The sequence below is a fragment of the Saccostrea cucullata genome, unplaced genomic scaffold (assembly GCF_032062105.1).
Source record: "Saccostrea cucullata isolate Sc308-1 unplaced genomic scaffold, CSIRO_AGI_Scuc_v1 ctg441, whole genome shotgun sequence".
Classification (NCBI taxonomy): domain Eukaryota; kingdom Metazoa; phylum Mollusca; class Bivalvia; order Ostreida; family Ostreidae; genus Saccostrea; species Saccostrea cuccullata.
In genome coordinates, this window is record NW_026921375.1 from 159,717 (window position 1) to 186,044 (window position 26,328).

Consider the following 26,328-nt stretch of genomic DNA (forward strand, 5'->3'; position numbering starts at 1 on the left):
TTCAATCAATGCACTATAAGGAATTTCATGTTCGGAATCCTCATTCATTCAAAAATCTGTAAATTTAGCCAGCCAATGATAATGCTTCCTGATATTTTTGTATGTACTGGTGTCCTTTATATAGTACACAGGTCATTCACAGTTGATACATTTAGTTGGACCATTTACAAGGACAGCATTAGTATCCAAGTAATCAGTAGTCACAGGGATTCAAACCACCGACTTTTAACCATTTTGACCACTGTAGCACACTTTACAGTCCCCTCTATTATGTGTTTACCTGATCTGAGCGTTGGCGCCGCTGTCATCGTCCGTGGCGGTGACGGTCAGTATGTCCGCTGGACTGTCCTGATTCTCCTGGACGTGACCTACATATGCAGAGCTCCTGTCAAACAGCGGCGTATTATCGTTCACATCCTCTACCTCGACATGTATCGTCCCCGTTCCTGTCAAACGGTTTATTCCTGCAAAATACAGAATTATTTTGTACATTAGTAAATAGTAGTTTTAGAAGTTTGATTTTTCTTCTACACATATTTTAGGAAAAAGGAAATATCTTCCAAGACTTTTGTCACTGGGCACTAAATATATTGCTGACAAAAGCTGAACTTTTTTTCTTCTCTGACATTTCACTGATCACTTTAATGTTGCCAATGTACTAAGTGCATGATTATATTTTATGTGAATTATGAAATAAATAAATATTTTGTACTTTTGAAACATCATTTAACCAATAAAAGTAAATCTTAATAAATAATGATTATTTGGTCTTTGAAGGGTGAAGAAGACCATTTGTCACACAAAGTGGGTAGGTCATATCATGGACAAACACTAAAAGACAAATAGCCTGATAAAAAGTCATATATCTATGTTTTATTTCATTTTCTGTCATTTTTGTTGAAAATACATCATGAACATAACCACATTATCTTAAATCTGATTCACTTCAGTTGAGCTGTTTTCACCCCAAAGATCAAATGCCGACCTGAACAGCCCTATTTGTGAAGGCCAGGTATCAAGTGCTGTCTCCATGAATCAAAATAGGGAAAAGAGAGACCCACGGAAACAAAGCCGAAAAAAGACGTTGAAGCCAATTTATTGAAAGACAGAGATTCCAATTTCTCCCTTATGTTCTATAAGAAAAAGTATTATTCTCCCCTAATGTACAAAACAGTTACCATAGCTGAAGTTTTAACAATGACACAATCAGCTAATCTTCTTTTACACAATGATGAATGGCACCTACTTTGTGTATCAGGAGATCTAGAAATATATCTGTTGTCAGAGAGGGAGAGGGTCACTGTTGTTTTTTATCTTCCCTCTCCGTGAATCATCTCTTGTACCAGTGTGAATGGTTCTACGATTGCGACATTAAACCTCCCTTTTAAACAAACAGTTGAAAAAATATTTGGACAAATACCTTTATGAATTTGAGATAAATGTACCCATGTATGAGTCTTATCAAAGAAAAAATGCTGGGTTATAGACATCCCTTTACACAATTTTATTAAAAGGTAATTCAAAAGAATTTATCTCTCTATAGGTAAGGAGCAGTTCAAGAAACTTTCTTTTTTGGAGGAATAAAAACATCAATGCTCAATAATACTCATAAAATATTCCCCAGTAGTTGCTAAGATATGAGTAATTTAATTTATTTCTCATAACTTGGACATATATAGTGCATGCTTTATCATCCAGAATGCAGCTTCCTAATAGAAGAGTTGACTCCATGTGCCCTTCGTTGATGGGAATTTCAATCAAGTTGTCAAGTAAGAGTGATGGGTTGGTGGCTGAATCAGGGTGCTGATGGGTAGAGCTTACAATCCGGACATACCACCCCAGCAAGTCATGCTAAATCTGATGGCCGACAAACACCAACCTAATCACTTTACCATAAATCATCAATTTCTACTGATGGTCATTTGTCACAAGAAATGATGAATGACCCCCAGATCACCAAACGAGGATGTCATCAGGTGTAGACTGACTGTTTATGTCTCACCTGTTCAGAGGGAGTCAGATGGATAGGCCTTATAACAGGTACACTTCATTTACACAGAGGTATAACCAGGGTGTGTTACAATCAACCACATACATCAATTCCACACAACTTTTGTCACCCATTCAGTTGACACAGTTAGGTGGAAAACTTCAGCATGGGAGATAAAAATCTCCACACGACTCTTTTGTTAGAAGAAAGCTGGTATACACCAAGCATTCTTTCCACCCCAAATAACAGTAAAAATCGATCTGAATTTCTTATAAATTTCAATAACAACCAATTTGGTTTTTGGCTTATCTGTTTATTGAACTGGTCCAGGACCAAACATATATCATACTCCCAGCCTGGGGGTCAAAAAAGGTTTTTTATTTAAATTGATTCGTCGCTCTATCAAGTCTATTCTTATTATCGGTTATCTCTTCCTATCTGACCTAAGGCTATGATCACCGTACCACACAAAACACCAATGTCTGCCCAAAACAAACAATTCCTACACCTAAATTGATATATCTCCATAAAAAAAACACCTTAATCTGCATTTATTTAATTCTAAATATGTTCCCGTTGAATGGATATTCTAGGCCTTATCTTTTGAAGTGACAACAATTATTTGCATACAGATGACAAAATTATTCCCTAATTTTTATAATGACAACATCGGAGATTAATATCACAAGTTCAAGAATTTAAAAATAATTTCTATGTCAATTATACCTGCACAGTCAGTGAAGGTTCACCCTTTATGACGTATATTATAAAGAAATTCTACAGAACTTCCAGATTTTAAACCTGCACCATGGCTTACTAATTATGAGAATATTTCCTGACCAATTAAAATGTGTTTCTAATACGCTATCAATTATCACGAAGTTTACTGTTAAAAATCTTCTTTTTTTTTAAAACCTGTTTCAAAATAAATCTTCTATTGTTAAGTTCAAATTGTCTATAACATTCATAATTACATAATTGTGCTCAGTTCATTCAACATTTTTTCTGCTTCTACAAAGCTATGAATTGAAAGGGGTACCAAAGAACATTAACTCTGGGAATCTGGACACCTGCAATTTAAACTTCAAAATGATGTGACATTCTGGACGACACTAATCACTCACTAGCCTTGGTAAAATAAAGAAAATGCAATTGTTTTTCTTGAAAGTGTAACAGTTGAATAAACATGGGAAAAGAAATTGAATATGGCATCATGAACTCAAATGATTACACCAGGGTAATTGCTAAAACTGAATGAAAATACTATTCTGACGTGTTCTGTTCACTATCTAAGTTAAAAAGAAAGGTAGAAGTGAAAATGAAATAAATGGACAAGGTATACTTACCAGAATCAATAGCCACCACTAGGATTTTGTACTGGGGCACCTGCTCTCGGTCCAGAGTCTGGCTACAGGTTACCTCCCCTGACGTTGAATTGATCTGGAAGATGGAGGTCACACCTTTATCTCCCTCCCGTAGGGCGTAAGTCAGCTGACTGTTAGGGGAGGAGTCCAGGTCCAGTGCAGACAGCGTAATCACAGGGACAGGGGGAGAAGACGCCATGTTCTCCCTAACAAGGGCATAAAACGGAGAATTCTGGAAAACTGGCTGAAAGTCATTCACATCATTTACATTAATGGTGACTGTGGCTACAGAATAGCGAGGATTCACACCCATATCCTCAGCCTGCACTGTCAGAGTGTACATGCTCACTCTCTCATAGTCCAGATTTTTCTGTACTCTAAGAACCCCATTACTAGGGTCCATACTGAAGTCTGCATTGTTATCTCCCCTTATGATAAAGAATCTGACCACACCATTCAAACCAGCGTCAGCATCTGTTGCAGTCACTCGGAGTAAAGTGGTGCCAATCTGAACATCCTCTTGGACTGAATGTCTGTAAGATGAGGGAATAAACACTGGAGGGTTGTCGTTTACATCCTCAACCAAGATCTGAAGTTTTTGGGTGGTGGACTGCGATTCTGTCCCCTGATCAGTGGCGGTCACCTGGAGGGTGTAGTTTTGGATGAGTTCCCTATTTAGTGGACTCTGTAAAGTTATTCCCCCAGTGGAGGGAGAAATTTGGAAGACAGGATGGGACACCAGACTGTACATCACATTGGCATTAGCCCCCTCATCAATGTCCACCGCTCTCACAGTGTAAACAACAGACCCCACGGTGGCATTCTCCTTTACCCAGATCTGGGGTGGTGTCATAAACTCTGGAGCGTTATCATTGACATCTCTCACAGTAATGATCACCTGAAACACAATCACAAGTTTTACTAGGAATATCAAAAACAGAGTTCTTCTCTCTCATATATTACACATTTTTTGAGTTAAGATAAAAAATTTTTATTACTGAATCTAAGCAACATCAATTGTGGTGCAAAATATTTTATTTCATTTGTTTAATTTTTCCAATCTCTTGCCTGTATATTTTAATTAATTAAATATTTTGGGGGTTTTTTTTGTGAAAACTGACCTCGGCTGTTGTACTCTTCCTTGAACTTGGTGGCTCAGCCTGATCAGTTGCTATGACCACGAGAGTGTACTGAGATTGAGTCTCTCGGTCCAGGCTTTGGACAGTGTATATGGTTCCATTCTCTGTCCCGATGCTGAAGTCCGAGGATGAATTTCCCTCCAGCAGGGTGTACTCTAGCTTACTGTTAATCCCTACAAGATTTATTTTTTCTTTGAATAAATAAATGCAGATGTAAAAGAAAATATTTTGTTGTAAGTAAATAAACTCAATATTATCAGCAATGTTGATTTATATTATATAAAATATATGTTTAATTTAAGAAATGACAGTGCAAATTTGATTTGGATATATCTCAAAATAAAGTGAACATGAAGGCTCCCTCAATATCACTAGGCACTAATCAGATTATCAGTGTTTCTGTATACTTATATGTTGTGAATTAACTGCTGCTCAAAAGTGTGAAACAGCAGTTACAAGTGTTATGTTTCCTTCTGTAAATGTTTACCTACAAAGAGGCTGTCGGTGTACACAGAACCAACCTCCCCAAGATTGATGTGTTGGCTTGTTATGCAAGATTTACATTCTATACAGGCAACAAAAAAATCAAACTTCATAGGAACAGATCCTCAACAATGCAAGTTAATTGTGTGCATCTTAAGGCTTGATATGGTACATTTACCATATATATTTTTTTCTATCCCATTAAAATCCCCCCTAGAGTTAATAGTATGTATATAGGTGTATAGATGTGCTACTGTTTCGTGTTTTCTGGATGTTTGCTCTTTTTGTACCTTCACACAGAAGATTTGTTTTTTAACAGTTGACATTGGTTTTCCTGCCAACACCACCCATTACCTCCAAATAATTGAGAAATTATACCCCATCCCTGTCATTGGCACTCACGTTTAATGCCAAAAAAGAACACCTTTAGGAAAGGCAGCATTAGACCCAGTTTTCACACTGGTATTCAAATCTCTCACCAGCCATTGTTGTTAAGCTTTCAAAGCAGTGCACAAAGTCTTGGGTCTTTCTTTTCATTACATTTAAATTCATTTATCGAGTTTTAGTGAATAGAGGGATCATTTCAAAACACAACAAAGGCATTTTATAATGCATGATTAACACTGCATATTATTCAGTTCTTTCAGGCATTTCCTCAGTCTGTAGACACTGTATAGTTTAAGTTTGCATTGCATCGTCATCATTCATGCCAATATTCAATGCGAATGTATATGTTAATCTCTGAAAATCTTAAGGGAAACGCGACACCTTCCACGGGTTTCACTTTAATGTTTTAAGTGTGTTTGGTAACAATTCTTCAAAATGGTGTTAGATCATAAAAGAGAACATTTCTAAAAACAAAAACCATTTATCTCGAAACTTTATGAGCTTGAGGTGCGCTTTCTTTTGTTCTTTGGAATGCAGGTAAAACTTTTGACGCTGGTCCTACACAAAAACCAGTGACAGGGAGTAAAGCTGGGACAGTGCGAGTCATTTGATCACTAGAAGCTTAATCTAAGGCACTCATCACTATTTATCAACCTGATTCATTGCTTTTTTTCTTTCTGTCTTTTTGTTTTGCTTGTTGGTAATGACTGACATTTTTCAAACACTCAGCAGACTTTTTAACTGCACACCATTTACTACAAAGCCTTTGTGATCATTTTCATTTGTAGAATAACAAACCATCTTTTAATGATTTTGAAATGATAATTTTGATAAAATGCCTCCACTTTTTAATGTTCAAGTTCCTCTGAGTCTATGTTTGTAGACATTAGTCAATAAGATCAGTAGACATTGTTACACTAGAGACTAACCTGAGTCAATGTCCGTGGCCTGTACTGTGAGCACACTGGTACCAATGGCAGCGTTTTCCAATACTTCTCCATTGTAAGCCTGGTGGTTGAACTGTGGTTCATTATCATTGACATCTTTGATGTTTAGGTACACTAGTACTGAAGTAGACTGACTGGGACTTCCCTTGTCAGAAGCCAGGATGGTCAGAGTATACAGATGATTCTACAATACAATAACATATACATGTATATCAACTCTCATCCAGGCTTCCTCAGCTCCATTACAAATTATACTGTTCATGACTTTCAAATTCAAAATGACTTACAAATGGAAATCTACTGATTCTATAAGAGCATAATTTCAATTTTTAAAAACTTCCTTTTATTTTTTAACCTTTAAAGTTTACACTTTTTAGGACAGATCCATAAGGAATAAATGAATATTAATGAAACAAATTCTAGTAAGTTAGATATCATAGTTCTTTAAGATACATGTGTATAATATTATGAAAGGGCCACTGAGTCACTGCATACCCTGCTAACCTGTGATTCAGGACTCAATGAATTCTAATTTAGAAGTACATTCTATATTACATCATATACCTGATAACAAAATGTCAGTTAATTATTTATGCTTGTCAGCTAATACCTATTCAATGCTTGAAAGTTTTTCATTAACCATCGAAGAATAGTAAACTTCATATGAAGGTATTAAAAAATTCATATAAAAAGTACTTTTACATGAATTCAAATATTTTTAAAAGTTGGGCGAAAAACTTTCTAATCCTTATATAAAAGAAATAATATACTGATTTATGTGGCGCTTTAAAAAAATTGTCAGCAATTGTTCAACACTGATAGAAAATGAGATGATAAATGCTGAAATATTAATTTTCGGTAAGCCTTTGAAAAAAGGCTTTCATGAATATTTAGCACTAAGAAAAGAGAACATAACTTGATACAGTCCACTGAGCTATGACGTTTATCATGCTGATCTTGTACTGGGTATAAATGCTGTTTATGTTGGAAATCAAATTATTAATGGTCGTCTTTTTAAATTTGCCTACTTCCGACTATCTCACTGTGACACTAAGGACAACGAATTTTAAAGAATATTTACTCCTGTTAAATTGCACCAGATGACCACCTGCCGATAGTGAGAGCTTTAATCAATTGTAAAAAAGAAAGAAAAGCATGTATCTACAGCGACATTACAGGCCTGCTGACTCCGGGGGCACCTGCTATTATAAAAGCCGAGACAGGAGACAGAAAATGTGTTAACACGCTAGTTCTGGGTTTATTTTCTCAGTCAGACACTTCTCTGTGTACTAGCAAACAGCATAATGCGTTGATGCTTTTTTTTCACAGAAAAGTTTGGCACCACAAAGAAAAACACTGTATGTCTTATCCATTGTAATCACACTGGATCATGTTAAACAGCATGATAGATAATACGTAATGGTTCTAGCAGCAGAACCCACCAGGATTTTTTAATGGAAAATAACAGTTTTTTTTCTAATTACTAGAGATGAATACCTGATCTTTCTTAAGTTCTTTTCACAAAACCTTGACAAAATGAATTCACTGTGAACGTTTAACAACTTTTTTATAATACCATATCACCAACACTTTGCCGCACAGCTCAATGATTTTAACGGGCAGTTTTAATGGCCAAAGATTTCCTCTTATCCCACTAAAATACCAGCAGCCATCCCTTTGATATTTTGTCCTTCAAACAATTTGCATACCATTGACCTTGGCAAAATGCAACATAACAAATAACCTTCTCTGGATGTTAAGGTTATTCATTATGAACATTTCACTAAGATAAAAGTATGTACCATCTAATAAATGTATACATTCATAATAACAGCATTCCAACTTGTGCCTTTTTTGCACCGAGAACTACAATATCTATGCAGTAAATATAAGAAATTATTACCCTCTCCCCCTATATTCTCTATTCTATAGTACAAACACTAACAGCATACCTGTTCAAAGTCCACCCTTTTGATGAGTTTGATGGTTCCCATCTGTGGGTCCAGGTGGAAGATGGACTGCCCCCAGGTGGAGACCAGACTGTACACCACCTCTCCGTTCAGTCCTTTATCCGCGTCCACTGCCTCCACCAAAGCCACGGTGGTTTCTATGGGGGTATCCTCGGGAATATCAAAAGAGTAGAAGACATCGGTGAAGACTGGGGCATTGTCGTTAGTGTCAGTGATGAGGACTTTCACCGTGGCCACAGCTGTGTTGGTGCCATCAGAGGATTCAATGGTCAGTCTGTCTGTGGAACGAACCTCTCGGTCAAGTCTTCTTGCGACAGTCAATGCTCCTATAATGGAATAGTCATACATATAATACAGAAGAAGTAATTATTGCTAGATATATTTTTTCTCAGGAATGATAAGTTTTGCCATTATTCTCAATTCCAACTACATGTACATGGATAGCTGCAGATCTGTAGCTCTCCGAAAAAAAATTATATTGACAGACTGGAGAGCTACAGTGCCACCCATTGAAAAAACTGTATATTTATTGCGCACCAAAAAATGCGCTGTTTCTCGATTTATTTCTCAATGTTTTTGAAACTGTCATCTCAAAATATTACTAACTGTGTGTTCCCAACATATGATTTCACTATTTCCACGACAAAACATATTTTATAATTGTTGTTAATAACCCTCCTGGCCTTGAAATTGAGATCATTGAAAAATTCGCCTATTTATAATGTCAGTTTGGTTTGTGAGATAATTCGGTCCAACGCGTTTCGCACAGATGTAAAGTACGAAAGTACTTGATAGAGGAGTAAGGAATCTTTTAAAATCTATCCTTTTTGCAATTGAGGTAAGAATTTGGAAGAATTAATCCAAACCCTTGCGCACATTTTCGTGCGCAATAAATATACAGTTTTTTCAATAGGTGGCACTGTAGCTCTCCGGTCTGTCAATATAATTTTTTTTCGGAGAGCTACAGATCTGCAGCTAGTACATGGAAAGATGTAATACTGTCGATTCCTTATTTTTCACGAGTACTTATTATCGCGAATGGGCTCTTAAACGGCAAATTGCGAGAATATTAATTCGCGAATGTATGGTTGATCAAGAAATTTAATATACATTTCAGCACCATAATAATAAAGGCGAGTAATTTTATTTCGCGTCTGGTGCTTCTTGCGAAATTTTTTTTTTTAATGCTTTATTTTTGCGAAATTAAACGATAATAAATTCCACGCATATATTTAGGAATTTACAGTATATATATATTTCATATATTGCCTTGATTTTTACTTGAATGTAATACACTTCAGTTGCATGACCACCTAATAAATATAACCCTGTGTACCTGTCTGACTGTTCAGGGCGTAGTTTCCATGGCTTCCTTTGACAATCTTCAGACTCTGTGTCCCAGTAGTAGAATCTGGGTCAGTGACGGTTATGCGCAGGATCTCTGACCCCACCGGTAAGTCCTCACCCACACTCTTAACAAACGAGGTGTTGGTAAACAGGGGAGGGGTGTCATTGATGTCAATGATTGTAATCACCACCTACAAAATATAAGAAGAATCAATTTCTTCATCCAATTTACCTCTAAGGAGGGTGACAAAATCATACAAAGAATTCTATAAAACATGCAGCCAATCAAATATAAAGTATGAATACTGTATCTTTTAAACATCTATTTTTCACAAATCTAATGCTTCCCAGTGTATTTTTTCCCCTAAAAAATGCATATAAGTCAGTTTACAAATTAAAGACAAACACTTTTTGACCAAAGGCAATGAGGACACACAAAAAAAACCTTATTACAAAACCTTTTTAGGTTTTTAAGCACTATCAGTCAATGATTCAAAATGCTTTTAAAGAGTTCACAGTCATATATTGAAAACATTGTATTGTATCAACTGTTATTTATCTAGTAATAATAGTTTTAATTTTATTTTATATTTGCACTTTTATTTAGATTGACAACTGTTCATCAAAAAAACTTGCATCTTCAGTATTATAAGTAATTATTTAATAATTCTATTATATAATTCATATTTCACATAAATTTTAGCCATTCCTTGTGGCCTAATTTATATAAACCAGGACCCCCTCTATACCTGCCAAGCATGTTTGGGGACTGGTTGTTTAATCCATGTAAAAACTAGGATTTAATACTTGCCAAAATTTACTTCTTGTTATATAATCAATCTGTAAAAATTTCTATACATTCTGCCAGTTGACTGGGTTCTACTCAACAAGGTGCTAGAATCTTTTTTATTTGAAAATTCTAAATCTTCTCCCATGTATTGTGACACCTCTTTTTTCAAAGGGCAGGATAGTGAAATTTCACACCGTATGCCTGAGAGCAAATTAATTCTTACAGTTTTGCCTCTGTCACAAAACTTAATGCATCTAATGATTGCCAAAGTCAAACATAAAAGGTTCTGGAAATAGCACATGTCAAAACAGGCCAAATTGATAAGTTTTGAACCCCCCAGTTTCAGACTGCTGTCTTGGTTAACTGAGGACACTTCACAGCCTTAATCTTGTTGTTTTATCAACATTCCGTCTTCTCCAACAATCACAGTCCCACAAAACACACAGAATAATGTCTATCTTATCTCCTGCTCATGTACACCAAGGGAGATAATTATCTACTTTTTCTCATAAAGGGAGATAAACATTTAGGCTAAACTGCAATTAAGACACAGTTGATCATTTTATGAGTTGTAATATGACAGTAAGATCAGTGCCGTACAATTATGATTCTGTCATGTAAACATGCTCTCCATTTCTGGTCTAATTGTGACAGTTATAATCAGGATAATCGAGAAAGTATGTATTTCAAGAAAAAAAAATACAAACTTTCGTAACCAGTATGAATCTCTTTATTTTTGACAACCACAATCAGAAAATTTTGTAAGTTATGTGATTTATTTATATTGCTGATATTTTAACTTGATAAAGTTTAGATTGTGTCCATTGATTACAAGATCAAAAAACTGGGAAATGTTTAAAAATGCAAAATATCTCATAAAAAAATACATATGTTAAAATAAAAAGTGAAAATGATTGACACTAATACAGACGTGTCTACTGTGTAACAGGTGAAAATTTGATTGTGTCCTGATAACTCGTCCATCTTCCATTACAAAAACCTCAGTATGAACCCTACATTTTATTGAAAAATAATTTAATCAAATTCCATTTTAAGCTACATTTTTGAACCTCTTTTTATTTACATATAAGAGTATATACACATGTATTTCCTCTTGCAAATGGAAGCCTTGGAAAAATGAGTGATGAGTAATACTCTCTGCTACTATTAGTTCTGGTTGATTAATCTTTAATACATTAAATATGAATACATTAATTCGTTTTCCATATCAGGAATTCTATTGTTGTCAAAATTATTTTGGGTGAAAAAAAAAATTTTTGAAAATAAATCTTGTGTGCGTGATTATATTCCTAGATCAATACACAGCACGTTAAGATAATGTTTCGAAATGATACACTTTAGATGGCAAGATAATACTGTTAAAATTTCTGATCAAAAGGGATTCACAACTGTGTTCTTTGTACAACTGTAAAAAATAGTATACATGTAATATATATGTGTACCAGCCTACAGCAAAATAATTTTTGTATTTTGTGGACAAATTTGAAACATCACATAAATTTAACTCCCCGAGTAACGAATGTCTTGGCACTATTTCCCTGTAATTATATGTAATTGTGGGCAACTTTTTTCCCCATATCATATCATTCAACTATATATGCAGTGGATGCACTTTACGAAGTAATCTGCATATTTTATTTGAAGTTTAATACAGCCCTTGGGCATGGCAGTGTGTTAGAAGTTAGAAGTTGAAAAACAACCAAACAACTATAAAAAAAAAGATTCATATTTAATTGTAACAGTAAATTATTGTTTGGACAGGTAAAAAAATCACATCAGTAATACCACAAAATATTCTCTTTCAATAAAAAGCATAATGCAGAAAAAAAACAACTTTGCGTTGTGCAAGAGCAGTTCTTGGAGAGTCTCTTGACATGGAATTAGATCTGGTTTTTATAGTTTAATTGCGCAACTTTCTCACAACTTTTCCTATCCTCTTACAGAGTAAGCTAGGTGGAAAAGGGATTAAACAAGATAAAAATGTTTTATTAATTCCATTAACAAAGGTCACCCTAATCCTGCACCAACAAAGTCAGTGTATTGTTTAGTCAGAGTTGTCGCATTATCCCTGCACAAAGCGGGACTTTGAGACGGACTTGGAGAGGACCTATTTCTGAATGACTCTTCATTTCTGCACTGCTCAGAGCTATGAGAGAGGAACAGACGAATAATCTCTCTCAGTGTGACGAGATTAGTCTCTGAAAGACCAGTGCCATGAGACCAATTAAAACCTCGTAGCTAAGAATCCCGAATAATGAAGAAATAAAAGCCTTATAAATCCACTGTATACAGACTCTTATTGATATGTCAAGCTAAATTATCCTTCAAATTTTATTTATTTTAACATTACTTCAGTTCTCATATCTAGGATGTATAGGACATTTATGTAGAAAAGACGCAAAGTTTAAAGTCAGATAGACAAGAAATTGATTTATAGCTATGATTCAGGACTCTTATATACTTTATTACAAGTTTCACCCATGTATAAAAACATCAACTTTCCTTAAAATATGAGCTCTCTAGTCCTCAATAATAACTTGGTTTTCAGCTTAAGAAGTGGTTGGCCAATTTGGATAATGGCTGTAAAAATTCCAATCTGCCTGTCTAAGCCCACCTTTCTGTTGTACAAGCCAGGGCTGGGACATATATGATCACTAATATTTTCTTTACAGATGCACACTGCAAACCATCAAGAGCTTTATTTTACAGGCAAATGACGTAACAACTTTTTCTGACTTTTAAAAAATTGAAGGATAAAAAAATCCTACCACATGCACATTGAAATATAAAAGATTTTCCAACACCATTGCAGCAAATAAATAAAACTAAAAAATAGAAATAAACTTGTACAAAAACGATGTGAACTGACAGGCTTGATGTGGAATGACTTTGTACAGGTAATTGGTTTAATTCTCAGGTTTCATCCCAGATTTTGTTGTCCTTGGTACCTGTATGTAGTGTCTGGAACAATAGAACTTTACCCCCACCTTAGTCTGGCAGGTTCCCTAGAGGGACTTGATTTTGTTACAAAGGATGTGATGAAAGGTCACCATTTTCAGAGATTAAAGTCACAAATTCTATTTTCATCTCAATTTTTATAGTAAAGAAAATTTTAAAACTGGAAATGAAATAGTTGACACCACCACCCGAAAGAAAATCCAAAGACAATTGACCAACATAAAAATTATTTTAAAAAAAATTTCAATAATAAAGTTTTATGTAAGTTATATAAGGTCCGCTTTTCTGAGTGTTTATTCAAGGTTTTTTTTTCACTTTATGTGGTATTTTTAGGTTCAACCTAGACATTCTATTGTTACTTGCTCAACAACTATCAATACTTCAAGTTCAAAACCAATACCTCTCATTCATTATCTGAAAGATAAAATGCCAACACCCCCTTTTTTCTCTTTGTGATTGAAAATGCATAACTCTTTTCAAAATCAAACTGTCATGTAGTGCATGCAGGCATTGTCTTTTTAATTCAAAGAAATAAAAGCCGATTAAACCCTATTTGCATAAGTAATGCGGTAAAAATCTTCCAAATATTGAGTGTGCATAATGAGTCAATACCTTATAGGCTTTACAATTTTTTTTAGATACATATTTCGGACCAAAACTAAAATGATCTATCTTTGTTGTTTGACATCTGTAGGAAATCTGACAAATATAGCGCCATATCTAAGGATATCTGGAGAGTTGTTCTATTCCAAGCCTCAATCTTCATACAGGCATGTCTACCACAACTTATCAGATATATCTGTCATTTGGATTTGGTTATAAGAAAACAGCCACACTTGAGCTTTTGTTTGGTTCCTATAAACTGCACAGATGTTTTACGTATTCACATGGCCATTAATTTTTTTACCCCCAAAAAACAAGTCTGGGTTATAACCCCAAACCCGGCCTTACCACCTGAAGAATTTGAAGCACTTTGCAGTCAGAGAAGTGGTATGTCTCCATGTGTGTTACTTTAACTTCAAAGATGTGGTTAAAAACAAAGGCATAGCATGAATTTAGAAATGACTGTACCACAGTCACTGGTATTCAAAAGCAATCAAAATTCCCATTAAACAAATGTGACACACACAAAGATTAAACATGTCTTAAAATATGAAGTTTTCTTCAGAATTTGCCTAAAGCTTTCATCAGAATGTCACTGATGTTTAAGAATGCATTCCTGAAGCCAAAGGCACATTACAGAAGCATTTCTTTGACTATGGCTGCCTCCTTGACAACAATGAGAATGGCTCCTGGAATTGATTTGACATGTTATAAACCCTGATCATTTTTTATCCCGTCCCTGCATGATTGCCAAATGGTACTTTTCTTATACAAGCCTGAAAGCAATTTATCTTTTCACCTTGGCTTGTAATTCTCTCAAGCATCTCATTTATAATCTACAATTCTGACTAAGGGTTGACATCATCTGAAAGCTACCTGCATATATACCTAGCTATCTTCAGTCTATCAAGTTCTCTCAGAAAGATTTAATCTATAGAATTTACATATCATGTATATAATGTTCTTAGACTGTGTAAAATGTGTTTATTAATCTTGAATCAAGTGGAAATTCTGCCAAAATCCTCATACTTAAATGTTCCCTCTAAACTTGACATGGACAAAGCAAACATATCCGAACACTCTCAGTAGTTTTTTTTCTTCAACTGAATTAAAAGCAGTAGCTGTGAATAACGGGAAACACAATCAGTCTGAGCCAACATATACCAATTCAATACCAAAAGGAAAGTAAACACACCAACATCACATACATTTCTATTTCAATATACATGGATATCTTATGTTGACAATTGAAATGTATACATAAGACAATTATGGTCAAACACTTTCTATATAAGCATTATGGGTTATACACCTGGAGAAGTAAGAAACACCAAAAAACTTAAGATTGCAGATTATTGTAACAGAATTACAGTCAACTAAATATAATGAAATTTTAATATATTAGAAGACATTTCTAATATAAAAAGCAATTTAGATCACTGCTTTGCATACCAGAGTATGTGTTCCTAGCTAGCTGTTTAATCACACATGAACCCCCCCGCTTGATCCACACAGCACAATTTTTGAAAAGGCACCCTTGGGTATATATAAATACCGAGCAGATTTCAAACAATTCATCCAGTTTCAATATATAAGTACAGTCCGTCTGTTACTGGGGTTTGAAATTCACAATTCTCTTATCCGCAACTCCTCCCATACCACTGAAGGAAGTTTAATGAAACTTTCACAGAATCTTTATCACATATTGCCATTGTGCACCTCCTATTTTACTTTTTGATCTGACATATATTTTGTTTTTCATAGATATAAATATAGTGGTTATAAACGAAATTTAACTTAGCCTATAATGCATTTATTAATGAAAAATGAGCTATTCTCATGCGAATCTCCAATTTCCAAATAACAGTCTATCTGAATAAGGATCTTGGGCAAGTTTAAATAAACATAATTATTACAAAACATTTCACACATCCTGCTGACTGTGAAAAAAACAAAAATAAAGTACTTAAAAAAAAAAGCAAATAAAGGCCAACTGTCCATCAACTGGATAATTAAGCCCTGCATAGTTTTCTTTTTAACTGTCACTAGTCAATTAGTCCCAACGAGGCAATTAGGAGTGCCCTACCCTAAATCAGACATCCCATCTCAGAAATTGTCATTCTGACACACATTTTGACATGATGATATTTTTTAAATATTTCAGAAAATGTCTTCTAGATAATTGAGTTCTACTTAAATTCTTGAAGTCGAGAACTTTCACATGAAATTGGAATCTGCACTGCTCAATAGCTATCATTTTTTTTTTTAAAGTTAGAACCAAAATATGTAAAATACAGAATTTATACAAACAATATCTCTTTTAAATTCTGTTTAAGGGGAGATAACTGTGCAATAAAAACTTCTTAATATAATCATTGATTGAATTAAGCTTGTTAACATCGTGGTCCCTAGTGGTAGAAGGGGGCTACAAAGGGGTATGAATAGAAACGCTTAAAAATTCTTCTCAAGGACATTCATTAAAAATATATGTCAATTTATCAGAATTCTATGTACAATTAATCTGTCACCAAATATAGAAGTCCCTGGGCTTGGTTCATTGACCAATGCCCTTAATCTTAAGATGAATAGGTCTCGTGATAAACTTAAAAAAATATTGACAGTCTCACATTATTAAACTACATTCCTTGGAAGCTGATACATTTTAACAGGTTTAAACAATTTCTGTCCAAGGAAAGCTGGTAAATCTACCAGTACAAGGGATTAGTGGATCAGCATTTAAAGATTGTTCTGTTGTTCTCATGTTCCCAATAGCTGTTAACAGAAAACATATACCGTGCATAATGTCTGCCAAAAAGCAAACCGAAAATCAGCAAACTCTAAAGCATACAAACAATACCCCCTCCTACCCATTTCATGTCATTATTTATGAATGGTAACATCTGTGCTCTTTGGTAAGCAGGTCCAAGAAAAATCAGCAGGTATCAGAAATATAAAGGCTGTATAATTGGATTTGCACAATGGCCTGTGGGTCTACAATACAATGGTTGGACAGGATGGTGGTCCAATTTGAGCAATGTTTTTCTTTCATCCAGCCTGTTCTCGACTGGGTATTTTTAACACATTTTACAGGTTAATTTTTTATGCATAAAAGATTTTCAGGTGCTAAGGAAACCTGAGGGTCAAGTCCCACAATTATCACTTGTCTGGTCCTAGATCAAGAGTCTTGACTCTAATTGGTCAACTTCAAAGGTTCAAGATTTAAAACAGAAACTTAAATTTATCCCTAGGATACATTATAATTAACTGATCTGAGATTTACAGTTATGTGTACATAAAACCAAAATGGAAATTTAATTATAATGTCATCTGTATTTTACTCATGAAAATAAAAAAAATCCTTTGAAATGAATGTTTAGTTATTCTTATGTAACATATGCTCAAATTGTAAAGATCAAGGAAATGATTTTAAATATTGAGCATTGTTAAAATTCCTTAAATTTCTGATTTCATGGATTTGTACTGATAATAGAATTGATTTTTTAAAGGTGGAACAAATGACTAAACCACACAAAAACTAATGAGTCACTTGTTTGGGGTTTTAATTTACAAAGGCACCAACATCATACGGATCCATAAAATAATACTTTATAAAAATAGCAGGGATTCAGTCCCCAACTTCATGGCAACATAAAAAGTTCAGGTATCATCTCATATGGCATGTTTAAAGACAGGTATGGAAATTAAAATTCCACCCCGAACACTGTAACAACATATTGAATCTGCATACAATGAGATCGGGGAGGCATGAATAACAAAGCTGGGGTCCTGCACTGAAATAAGGGGTCATGATTGCAGGAAAACAGCAATATTTGATACTTTTAACAGAGATTTACATTGATGTATTGCCCCAGATAATGGATGATTGGGAATCTAATCGATGGAGAGGGATTGATCCCCTACTAGTGAATACTTCATTCTTGTGAAAATCAACTTGCTGCTTTCCTGCTATATGTAAAAATTCTCTCCTATGAAGGAATTTTACAAATTGCAGAAAAGTGAAGACCTACTTCGTTGTAAAAATTTATGACTACTGAAATTATTTTCCAATTTCTTATTTCTCCTTTCAAACGTTCATAAAATGCTTCATTATAATACCAACATGTATCGAACATTCTCAATATTTACTGAATATCTTAAAAGAAACTAACAACAAACTATCCTGTAAATGCACTGAGATAGTCAGTGGCTCGACACGATAACCACAATTACTTATGTAGCATACCCAGCAAGCCCTGGATTATGGGGAATCAATAGGGTCTACAGGCCCATGTCTTTAATTTCTTATCTCAAAGCATTGTCACAAATACAGTTCATTCAAAATCTTAAAATAAAATTGGGTACTGCTAGACCACACAAAAGGCTTTGTCGCTGTCAAACTGAAGGGCTGGAAAAACTCTATAGAAGAGAAATATTTTAATTTATGTTGACATACAATCAAAATGGAAATTTAAACACTTGCAACACTATATCAGGTTCACTCAAGAAATTATCAATTAAACTCCAATCCAGCAGCAGCTAATTGAATTTTCTGCAGTGTAATCATGATGCAGATAAAGTTACCTTTAAAAAAATTATTTACAGCTAAGTATTTTGATTTCATCCCATATAATTTTTTTTAGTTTAGCTGAGAAAAAGGGTTTCAGCATTTCAGCACTGCATATTTGTACAGTTAGGAACATGCTGTATCTCTAGACAGCAAATAAAAGACCTCTGGTTCCCATCCGTTTATCTTTACAAAGATCACAAGGACAGGCTGTTCTGTTTATTGAGGAGTTAATTATAAAGTGTCCCTCGGTGACTAGAATTACTACAATGAATCACAATTAAGAACAAATAAGTCGCCATTGAACAGGTAACAATTAGGTTTGGTTTGACAAGTGACACAGGTAAATTTAAGTCATTTTAATGGGCATTGTCTTCTACTTTGAATCAGTTTAAATCAATACTACATCAGGACAGCAAGGTGCCACCTGTACCCAGCTTGAGATTTGGCCAGAATTTTTTTGTTTCCAAGCTGATTTAGTTAAGAAAGAAAAGACAAAATCTAGTAATTGTTACCAGACCTGACCACTGCCGATTGTTTCTTACATGTACTTAGTAACAAATTTAATAAATGAATCTTCCAATATATTGATCCAGCACTAGTTGTGGAGTGGCTGGTAATTTAGTGTTCGGAATCTCCAGGGGGACAGGTGTATTGTACAGATAGAATGTGTCTCACCTGGCCAACCAAGGCAGAGCTCTGTTATCTTACCCTCACAAAGACCCAATTTCCATTTCACTATACCCAGAGATACCACCACTATATCATTACACTGCTGTGAGGTACCTTTTTTTTTGTTTTCTCTCCTGACAAGTCAAAGTTTTCATGGTTGGACTACGGTCCACTTTATAAGCATAAATGTTACTGGAAGAAAGTTTAATGGCAACAGGAAAATGTCTATATCATTTCTTATCTGAGGCAAACAAAGATTTCTGAAATATGTTCTAATCTTTTTCTTATAAATTATCAATAAAGGTTTATAATACAGAGTTATCTCCCCTTTCCTTGCATACAGGCCCTGCTTTCTGGATGAATCAACAGTTTTCTTGTGACAATACATTGTTAATCCCTGCGATATATGAGAAGCTTTTAATTTCCATTCCCCATATCAAACCTTTTGAGAGGGTCTTTAGACATCACAATATTTTAATTGAGAAATACAAACAACCTACAGAAATTGCTAATTCATGGAGTTTTCAGTCCTCCTTAACATTACAGCATTCCTGGGAAAAGAACTATGTTATAGCTGGAAAATGTGACACTTGTGGACATTTACCTGTCAAAGTCTTCACCTGAGATTACAAACTTGGACAACCTGTAAAGCTACATTAACTGCACTGTTTAGGAACACCAAAACGCTGTGATGGTGTGACATAATTCATAAAACCTGCCACTGGGCCCATTATATATGATTACATATGACACTTTTCATTAAAACTAGAATTCCTACCATGCATAACATTTATTATATCTTCTACACCTGGCTGCCCCCTTCACCTGAGGAAGATACTCATGTATTTATCATTTTAGGGTAGATGAGAGGATCAAGTGTTTAGATGAGCATTAGAGAGGCAGCAAACGGCACACATCTCACAGTCAAGAGGTCGCCATGCACAGCTCTACCTACAGAAGACCTACACCACTGGGTCAATCAACAGAAACAAATTACAGGGTACACCAGCCATCCACCCTTGATACACACATATTCTACTGACTTTGACATCGGTCAGGAAGAAACCTAAAGCTGGATACATGGAATTTTACTTTGACTTAATCACTGTATCATGTTTAATGGACCTTCCCTTCCCTGTTTCAAACAAAATTAAATTCTATGGATGTTTGTGGCCAGCTAGCATGACCAGTGATAGAAGGTCCTGTAATTTGTAATCATATCTAATCTAGAAATAACAGGACACACACTAGTGCCTTCTGAGAATCAGGCCCAATCCTTATCAGCCCAGTCCCATTGTTACTCAATCAACCAAAACAAATTTAAATCTGTCCATCTTATGCCCCTGTAGAAATTATCAAGCTTTCCTTGGCCACAACCAATGTCTTTCCCTTTAATGAGAAAAATATTGAGAACCAATATTTGAAAAGAAAATATACCCCTAAATAAAAGCCCAAACCTATTGGTACCATTCCTGAGCACAGCTTGTATTGTAAAAGCAATTCTCCATCTTAACAGTAACAATGCAGACCAAAGTTCCATATTAAAACACATTTTTCTAAACCACAATCAAGACACTGGGTATCGGCACTTAAAATTAATGTAACCATAGAAAAATCAATTAATATTTGCATAAACTACTGGTACTCTAAATGATTTCTCGGATCAAAACAGCCATAAATTGAACATTTTCTGTAACAGTACTGCTGGAAATAGCCCTACAATTTTTATTTTACATAAAAATGCAAGATGCTGAACTCACCTCTTCCAAGGAAGCCTGAGGAAAGTCAGACTGCGTGTTGACGGCACAGACAGTCAGGTTCACTTGGCTTCCCGTCACCTCCCGATCAAGGAATCCATTGGTCCTAATCATTCCTGATGTCTTGTCCAAAGTGAAGTAATATCCATTGCTTGACAGAGCAGATTTAATTTTCACAATATAATATTCCACACTAGCCTCCGAACTTAGAACAGAATTCACATTGGCTTCCTCACCCTCCCTGACAGAAAATCTGTACGGAGTATTGCTGAACCTCGGACCCGCTTGGACATTAACGCTTTGAATCAGTATAACGGTAACAGTAATGGTGGTAGTTTGAGCAGGACGGCCTTCATCTGAAATAGTAATGACCAGCTTGTACATTGTAGGACTCTGTGGCAAATTTTCATTCAGGTAAAGTTTCCCAAGTGCACTATCCAAACTAAACTTTCTTGTTACTTCCACACCACCCATTAGCTGAAACACTATAGTGCCATTGCTAAGGTAATCTGGATCTGAAGCATGTATGGTTCCAATGTGACCAGTACTTGTGGGGTACTGTATAGTTATTGATGGAGGACTGTTTAAAATCGGGGCATTATCATTTTCATCCAGTACATGAATCGAAAACATTTTTTCTGAAGTTAAACGTAGACTGCCATTGGGGGCCAAGTCACTGGCAACAACAGTTAACATGTACAAGGCCACTTTTTCTCTGTCCAGTTTAGTCTCCAGACGTAGTCTTCCATCATCTCTGTTGATTTTGAAATTATTTCCAGGGGGATCCTGGTTCACAAGGAGGTACTCCACCTTTCCATTTAATCCACTGTCTTTATCACTGGCCGAGATCTGACCAATACTAGCAAACTGTGGTGTGTTTTCAGAAATGGACAAAACGCTAAAGTCGTTGCGAAACTCTGGATAGTTGTCATTCACATCTACAATCCGGACATTCAAATCAGCCTCTGAAAACAGCCTTGGATCACCTTTATCTGTAGCGATGACCTTGACACTGTATAATCTCTTTGTCTCAAAGTCCACCAATTTGTTGAGGTAGATATTTCCATTATGACTGTCGATTTTGAACGTGTTATTTGAATCACTCAAGGAATACTCTATTTCAGCATTGATGCCGAGGTCTGTATCGTCTGCTGTGACCTGAATCAACTTCTCCCCAAGTCTGGTGTCTTCTGGGATGTTGACTTCATACACGGTGAGATGGAAAAGTGGGGTGTTATCATTAACATCCAGGATGTTGATGATGACTGTGGCCGAGGATGTGAATGTTTTGGATTTTCCATTGTCTGCAGCCTGTATTTTCAAACTGTACAGATCTAGAGTCTCTGTATCCAAATTCCCATTCAAGGAGATCTGTCCAGTCCCTGGATTTATGTTGAACATGTCTTCAGTGTTTCCCTCAATAATGGTGTAGGTTAAAGCTGCATTCTCATCTATGTCTAAGTCAGTGGCTGTGACTTTGTACACAAATGAGTACTTGGCCAGGTTCTCCTTGACTGATGTTCTGTAGATGTCTCTATCAAAAAGAGGTGGGTTGTCATTCTGGTCCAGTATATAAATATGGGCAGTGATGGTATCCTCCTGTCTTTGGACTCCATTGTCCATTACTGTCACCTCAACACTGTAGTAATCCTTCCCCGTCTCAGAGATCAGAGCCTCCCTATCATAAGTCCTCAGAGTTGTGATCTCTCCAGTCTGGAAATCAATGGTAAAATTGTCCTGGTCCTCTGACAGTAGAAAAGCCAGCTCTGCATTTCTTCCTATGTCAGCATCCAAAGCTTTAACAGCCCCAATCTTCTCTCCAGGAGGAACATTTTCTGACACATAAAAGGAATAAGTCTGGTTGAGGAATCTGGGCCTGTTGTCATTACTGTCCAAAATATGAACGGTAACATTAACTTCAGAACTCCTTGGAGGAATGCCATGGTCCTGAGCCATGACTGTTAATTTATACAGATCCCTGATTTCTCTATCCAGTGGCTTAGCAATGTACAGCTTTCCATCAGGAAAAATTCCAAACTTCCCATCATCATTTCCTCTAGTTATGTTGTATACAAGATAAGCATTTCTACCTTTATCAGCATCTGTGGCAGTCAGGGTATGGAACTGGGTGTTGACCAGAGTAGATTCCTCCAGGGTGATGGCATAGTCTGTTTTGGGAAACACTGGGTTGTGATCGTTGACGTCTGTAACATGAACTGCAACATTCATGGAGGCGCTACTAGAAGGAGAACCTGAATCAGAAGCGGTGACTGACATATCAAATTGTGTACCATAGACTTTCTGGTAAGGTCGTGTCAGAGTTATCATCCCCGAGTTTGGATTAACTCTGAATAGGTTGGAGTTTGTTGTCAATGTGTAAGTCACCAAGCCATTAGAGCCAGAATCCTGATCTTCAGCAAAAGCATAATAAACTTCATGGCCCACAGCACTGTTTTCTTTAAGTTCAACATTAACTGAATTATACTTAAACTTTGGTTTGTTATCATTCTTATCCTGTACTGTAACAGTGACCTTGACATCAGCTGAACCACCTTGACCTGTGGCAGTGACAGTAAGTTCATAACTGGATTTATATTCACGATCGAGCAATCTGGTCGTACTGATTTCTCCTTGTTGACTTATGTTGAAATTTCCTTCATAATCGCCATCAGTGATAGCATAGGATGAAGAAGCTCCACTAGACAATGATACAGTTCCCAGATTCTGGTTTGCACCGAGATTTTCCGTAACCGAAAACTGGTAATTATCCTTGCTAAACACAGGCAGAGAGGTAAGAGAAGTGACCACGGTTATTTTGACATTGGCATTAACAGCTGCCCTGTGCACAGTATTTGTGTCTCTGCAGGTGACTTTTAAGGTGTATTCCTGCTGAGATGATCTCTCAAATTCATATGTAGTACTTATCCACCCGGTGTTAGTATCCAGCACAAACTCTGGATAATCGTTTGGAAAAGAGTAAAATATCCTGCCACCCTCTCCTTGGTCTGGATCTACGGCATTCACTTTCACAACTTTGGAGCCAGAGGGAGTTGATTTCAATACATTAGCAAAGTACTTTTGTGGATAAAACACAGGCACATTATCGTTTACATCATCCACTGTGAGGTAGATAGTAGCTGTAGAGGACAAAGGCAGAACAGACTGGTCTGTAGCAATTACTCTTAAAACATACTGACTGACTGTTTCCCTGTCCAGTTTTGTAAGAGTGATGACCCTTCCACTCTGGGGGTTCACATTAAATGTATCTGGATACAGCTCCTGGACTTCTGGATGGAAGCTATATACCACTGTTCCATTTGGTCCAGAATCGGTGTCTACTGCTGTCAGACTTATCACAACTGTTCCTAACTGTTGTTCCTCAGGCAGGTGAACTTGGTAGGAGGATTCATCAAATGTTGGTGTTACATCATTTTCATCACTGATTCTGACTGTCAGTTTGGTGTAGCTTGTCAGGGGGACACTTGCTCTATCTTGTGCTGATATGTTCATCACAACCTCTGAGGCCAGATTGTATTTTAGATTTTTCCTTAGTATCACAAGTCCAGTGTTTGAATTAATTTCAAACCAGCCAAAATTATTTCCAGATAAAATTTTGTAGGTTAACTTGGCATTAATTCCAGAATCTTTGTCTTCTGCAACCAGGTTGGCAACAAAGCTACCAACAGGCAATGTTTCCAGGACATTAGCTACATACTGCCTCTGAGGGAAAGTTGGTGGAAACTCGTTCACATCGGCCACAACAATGATGAGACTCTTGGTTCCTGTTTTAGGAGGGGATCCCATATCCACAGCTTGTATGGTTAAATTATACATGTCTATCCTCTCTCTATCTAAACTGTCCACGTTCACGAACAATGCATTATATTTATACTGGAAACTTGAATGAAGTCGAAAATGGTTAAGTTCATTTCCAGTGATAATTTTAACAGATGATATGTTAGCTGAGATTCCTGTATCCGCATCACTCACTGTTATAGCTGCTACATAGTCCCCATTCTTAGCCGTTTCATTTACGGATATATAATTTTTCACTGAGCCCCCATGGATAACATTGATGGTTGGTGCATGGTCATTCTCATCTTTGATACTGACTGTCACATATGCTCGGCCATTTAATGCTGGACTTCCACCATCTCGAGCCTCCAGCGTAAGGAAGATACATCCGCTGGACGAACAAGGCTGTGATCCTCCACAATCAGTGTTACAGCGAAGTGGAGTACGAGTCGTACGAATTTCTCCCGTTCGTTCATCAATCTTAAATTGTAGCGATTCATCGGTCAGTGTATAGAATATATTTCCATTATCGCCAATATCATCATCAGTTGCATCTACTCGAATCACAAGAGTATCTATCGGAGAACTTTCATTCACGGTAGCTGTATACTGACTCATTGAAAAAATAGGTGGATTATCATTGGTGTCTGTAACTTGAATTTTCACAATTAAATCACCATATAACGGCATGTCCCCCTGATCATTTGCTCTGATGGTTATTTCATAAGAATCTTTTTCTTCTCTATCCAGTCCACTAGTAAGCTCCAAATATAAAACTTGTCCAAATTTTGAAGGATCAAAAACTGTTCTAAATTTGTTATCATCATTTCGAGCTACAATTTGATAATTTGTAACATTTCCATTTTTGTTTATGTCTTTGTCCGTGGCTGTATCTAGTCTAATGCTATATCCAATGTTGGCTTTTTCTGAAATGTCCCTGTGAACTGGACTTAGGGGAAAAGAGGGAGAATTGTCATTTATGTCTAGCACCGTTATATAGATATCAATAGGAATTTGTGAAGTGTCTCCGGGAGGTCGACTTATCACAAGAATATTGAGTCGATCTGATGACAACAGTTCTCTATCTATCTCAGCTCTGGTGGATATTTCACCAGTCGTGGGATTCAGTGAAAAGTATGGCTGTGGTTCATTGAAGGTGTATGAATATGAGGACTGAACAGACAAAAATCCAACCCGGGTCCCAGGAGGGCGCCCCTCGTATACCGAAAAGTTTGTCCCAGGCCCTTGGCCCTGGGCATAGGTCACTAGGAACTGTAGCAGTACCAGCACGATAGCTGTCCATCTTTTCCGCGCTGAGGTATTACCACATTTGGCACATTCGGAAATTCCCGATATTTCCATCCTCAGTTCTTGTTATGCATTGATCCCATTATCACTTTCACGAATCCTTGACAAGAAAATTTTCTCCAATATAAACCTCGTTATGGGATTACATTCTTCTTCTCACAATTTGGTAACAGTAGTTTTTGTTCTTCTCGACAGTGTACACATTGCTTTTCGGATTTAGTCCCCTTTATGTT

At 36.1% G+C, this 26,328-nt stretch overlaps 1 protein-coding gene across 1 annotated transcript in view; it reads right to left on the reverse strand.

Annotated features, from left to right (window-relative positions):
- The window catches only part of LOC134259847 (protocadherin Fat 4-like), a 40,576-nt gene extending 14,254 nt beyond the window's left edge, over window positions 1–26,322 (reverse strand). Inside the window, exons 1-7 of the mRNA XM_062742445.1 lie at window positions 20,996–26,322; window positions 9,617–9,818; window positions 8,263–8,606; window positions 6,293–6,494; window positions 4,476–4,666; window positions 3,337–4,252; window positions 281–464 (exon numbers count right to left, since the gene is read on the reverse strand). Of these exons, the coding sequence (XP_062598429.1) occupies window positions 281–464; window positions 3,337–4,252; window positions 4,476–4,666; window positions 6,293–6,494; window positions 8,263–8,606; window positions 9,617–9,818; window positions 20,996–26,149 (7,193 nt within the window). The 5' untranslated portion in view covers window positions 26,150–26,322. The remainder of the gene's footprint in view (window positions 1–280; window positions 465–3,336; window positions 4,253–4,475; window positions 4,667–6,292; window positions 6,495–8,262; window positions 8,607–9,616; window positions 9,819–20,995) is intronic.
- Window positions 26,323–26,328: the final 6 nt, after the last annotated feature.